At 45.1% G+C, this 4,427-nt stretch overlaps 1 protein-coding gene across 1 annotated transcript; it reads left to right on the top strand.

Moving 5' to 3' along the window:
• Positions 1–322: 322 nt before the first annotated feature.
• Positions 323–3,223, top strand: LOC112079725 (staphylococcal nuclease domain-containing protein 1; the record flags this gene model as incomplete). Its single annotated transcript, XM_024145588.2, has 3 exons — positions 323–472; positions 2,706–2,826; positions 3,138–3,223. Coding segments are annotated over 3 exons (357 nt in total), but the record flags the coding sequence as incomplete, so codon positions are not given.
• Between the last annotated feature and the right edge of the window lie 1,204 nt (positions 3,224–4,427).

The raw sequence follows: 4,427 nt of genomic DNA on the forward strand, positions 1-4,427 counted from the left end.
TATCACTACTGCTATGACTATCACTACTGCTATGACTATCACTACTGCTATGACTATCACTACTGCTATGACTATTGTCACTATTACAACTAGACTATATACAGTCATTCTCTTTCACCACACCTGTTTTTCCTCCACCTCCATGGAATAGRGTTGAGTTCTGAGAGGATTTGTGAAAATAATCAGCACAACCAAAACCTCTACTTCCATATCAGCCCATTAAGTCTCYGATTAGCTTATACCACTGCTACAATGCAAATAACCCTGGTCTGTCCCCTAATAGCCTAATGCTAATATTTACTGTGATGTTCCTCTCTTCCAGGTCTTGTCAGGATGTGCAATAATCGTGCGGGGCCAGCCACGGGGAGGYCCGCCCCCGGAGCGTCAGATCAACCTGAGCAACATCCGTACCGGAGTGCTAGCTCGCCGCGCCCCCCAGAGCCAGCCCGACCAAAAGGACACCCCTGACGAGGTGAGTTGAAGCACTTCAACCAATCACTGACAGTGGGCTGGTCCATTCATGAAGAAGAGTGGGGGTGTAGACGTATTGAGATTCATAAGGGAAAAATGAATTTCAGGTGGCTGCATGGAGACGATGCTTTCACTTTCGGGAGCAGCATAATTAGGGTGGAGTGTTGTCTAAGAAATAGTGTTGGGTGTTCTTCGATCAGGTTCCACCTGCAGTGACAGTTATGTCATCTCTGATATATGATACTTGTTGTCTAGTAAAGCTTATACAGTGCATTCAGAAAGTATTCAGACCCCTTCCCCTTTTCCACATTTTGTTACGTTATGTTCTAAAATGGATTAAATAAAGAAGTCCTCATCAATCTACACACAATACCCCATAATGACAAATAAAAAAACGTTTTTTAGAAATGTTTGCAAATGCATCAAACTGAAATGCCTTATTACGTAAGTGTTCAGACCCTTTGCTCTGAGACTCGAAATTGAACTCCTGTGCATCCTGTTTTTAAATTGATCATCCTTGATGTTTCTACAACTTGGTTGGAGTCCGCCTGTGGTAAATTCAATTAATTGGACATGATTTGGAAAGGCACACACACCTGTCTATATAAGGTCCCACAGTTGACAGTGCATGTAAGAGCAAAAACCAATCAATGAGGTCGAAGGAATTGTCCGTAAGCTCCGAGACTAAATTGTGTTGAGGCAAGATCTGGGGAATGGTTCCAAAAAATTTCTGAAACATTGAAGGGGACCAAGAACATAGTTACTCCATTATTCTAAGTGGAAGAAGTTTGGAACCACAAGATTCTTACTAGAGCTGTCTGCCCGGCCAAATGAGCAATCGGGGAGAAGGACCTTGGTCAGAGAGTTGACCAAGAACCTAATGGTCACTCTGACAGAGCTCCAGCGTTCCTCTGTGGAGATGGGAGAACCTTCCAGAAGGACAACCATCTCTGCAGCACTCCACCAATCAGACATTTTATGTTAGTGGCTAGATGGAAGCCACTCCTCAGTAAAAGGCACATGACATCCTGCTTGGAGTTTGCACAAGGCACCTAAAAGATCTCTCAGACCATGAGAAACAAGATTTTCTTGTTTGAAACCAAGATTGAACTCTTTGGCCTGAATGCCAAGCGTCACATCTGGAGCAACCTGGCACCATCTTTACGGTGAAGCATGGGGTGGTGGTTTGGCAGCATCATGCTGTGAGGATGTTTTTCAGCAGCAGGGACTGGGAGACTAGTAAGGATCAAGGGAAAGATGAACGAAGCAAAGTACAGAGATATCCTTGATGAAAACATGCTCCAGAGTGCTCAGGACCTCAGACTGGGGCAATGGTTCACCTTCCATCAAGTCAACAACCCCAAGCACACAGCCAAGATGACGCAGGAGTTCTGAATGTCCTTGATTGGCCCAGCCAGAGGCCGGACTTGAACCCGATCGGACATCTCTGGAGAGACCTGAAAATAGCCGTGAAGCGACCCTCCCCATCCAACCTGACAGAGCTTGAAAGGATCTGCAAGAAGAAGAATGGGAGAAACTCCCCAAATACATTTGTGCCAAGCTTGTAGCATCATACCCAAGTAGACTCGAGGCTGTAATCGCTACCAAAGGTGCTTCAACAAAGTCCTGAGTAAAGGGTCTGAATACTTATGTAAATGTCATAATTCAGTTTATTTTGAATAAATAAATAATGTTTTTGCTTTTTCATTACGGGGTATTGTGTGTAGATTGAGGGGGGAAAAAACAAATATTTTAGAATAAGGCTGTAACATAACAATGTGGAAAAAGTCAAGGGGTCTGAATACTTTCCGAATGCACTCTGTGTGCCCGATCTGCCTTCCTTTTTATAAGGGAAAATAAGAAATGGTCATAGAGAATGATAGAGGCTGCTGGTGGCCGAAAGGCCGTATTAGCATGGGCAGCGACATTTGAGGCCTTCCACCATTTTAATGTAGKCAACTGGGTGGTACATCCAACTTCATTGGCTGATCCCTCCTGGTGACTCTGTTGGAGTCATGGCCAACTGGGTCATCAGGAGGGATCAGCCAATTGTGAAAAAGTGAAATTGACTACTTCAAATTGGATTGCGCTGCCCTTGCGGTCACAAATGCAAAGATGATTCCTATCTCTAGGGTCAGGGTCTGTAGATGAATTGTGGGTGATTGATTATTTGGTGCCACTAGTGGTATAACATTACCCGTTGATCATGGCTATCTGTCTTCTTTCCCTTGCAGCCCTACGCCTTCCAGGCCAGAGAGTTCTTGCGCAAGATGCTGATTGGGAAGGAGGTATGCTTCACAGTGGAGGTCAAGACTGCTCTGGGCAGAGAATACGGCATGGTGTACCTGGGCAGAGGTGAGAAGACCACCAGACACTTTCACAAGCCTAGCCACAATTAGAGGCCAGAGTTACTTCTAGTCGGGGAAAAACATCCCTACATCAGTGGTGCACTATTTGTCTATATCCCACAGGGATATTTTTCCATTCAGGGATAGGATTTCAATTCCCTCCTTGAGTTGACTGCATTTGTGTTGATCGAGTGAATGGACTCTTTTTCATGCGTGAACCCTCCACTGTGCCTTATACATCATACAACCCACTTTGCCCTTTACTAAAACTCTGTCTCTATTTCTTTTGAGTGTTAAATCCTCTGTCTCTCTCTCTAGACACCACCGGYGAGAACATTGCTGAATCTCTGGTGAACGAGGGCCTCGCCACTGTCCGCAGGGAAGGAATCCGGGGCAACAAGTAAGACTCAGCAGTGCTGTGATATCACAAGCAACAGGGTGCATCAGTCTTTTAACAGGGTATTGATTGATTTACCAAGGCTTTAATCAGCCCCATGGAGATTTGAAATGGTGGTAACCAGGGAAACACAACGCAGTCAATTTGTCACAGTAGAATTTGTCGTCGTTACATGCGTAAGATGATGGACTAAACATCAGTCATCTGTCTGTGACATCTCTGATTATTTTCCTATTGTGACATCAACACACTGTCCACTTGCCGTGATGCCACAGAAGTGTAAAGTGTGATGTCACAATACAACACTTGCACTATGACAGAGATTAGAACCCCACTTGAGGGTTTCAGTTAAGGTGTGAGTCCAGGTGGTGGCAGTGTTGCACTGCAGTAACATTGAGGTTTTCCCACTGATCGGCAGTCTCATAAGCCTCTGTCATACATAGCATAAAGCTCACCAGTCTAATAACTGTCCCAAAACACCCTTTCACCTCTGAGTGATTGATCGCCCCCTATTGGGCTTGACTGGGCACTACAGGAGTTCAGTGCTGTGAAACCCTGTTATCACTGTGGGTACCAGATGAATTAATAAATGGTCTGCCTGCATATTTCAGACCTAATGACTCGTTTCAAGCATTCCACGCAATGGCTTGGAACAGGCTTTAATGTAAACGCCTCTACGCAGGCTGTCGTTTGGCCCAAATGGGGTATCTATTATGGTGGGAGGGCTGGGAGACGAGCAGACCCTTATTCATTAGCCTGGCGATTACTCTTGACGATCACCCCAATCGGAGGGCGATGATGATTTGAAAAAGAGCGGGCGAGCACATGTTCCAAACCTGGCTGTTGAGATAGTGGGACTGGGTTCTTTGTTGAAATGTGCACTGTGTAAATTGAGCCTTTTTACATTGATGCTGTCTGAAAGGGAGAGTGGGTGCTAGGTTTAGAAAGAAAGCGGCACAAAGTGGTACTCAATTAAAACACATCACACACACACAAAGAAGAGAGAGCGTCTGAGTGTTCTGAAACAGCTCCTAATTGGAGCATTGGACTGGCGCCCAACAACACGAGTACGTCTTCCCCCCATTCCTTCCTCGACTGTTCTAGACACAAATCCCAACTGAAATAAAACGGTTTCTTGCTTACCGAAGCAAGAATAGAGAACATTAACTTTCTGGGCCAGACTAAAAAGCCTACAGAAAGTCAATTGCACT

Source organism: Salvelinus sp. IW2-2015, unplaced genomic scaffold (assembly GCF_002910315.2).
Source record: "Salvelinus sp. IW2-2015 unplaced genomic scaffold, ASM291031v2 Un_scaffold9233, whole genome shotgun sequence".
In the NCBI taxonomy this organism is placed as follows: Eukaryota; Metazoa; Chordata; class Actinopteri; order Salmoniformes; family Salmonidae; genus Salvelinus; species Salvelinus sp. IW2-2015.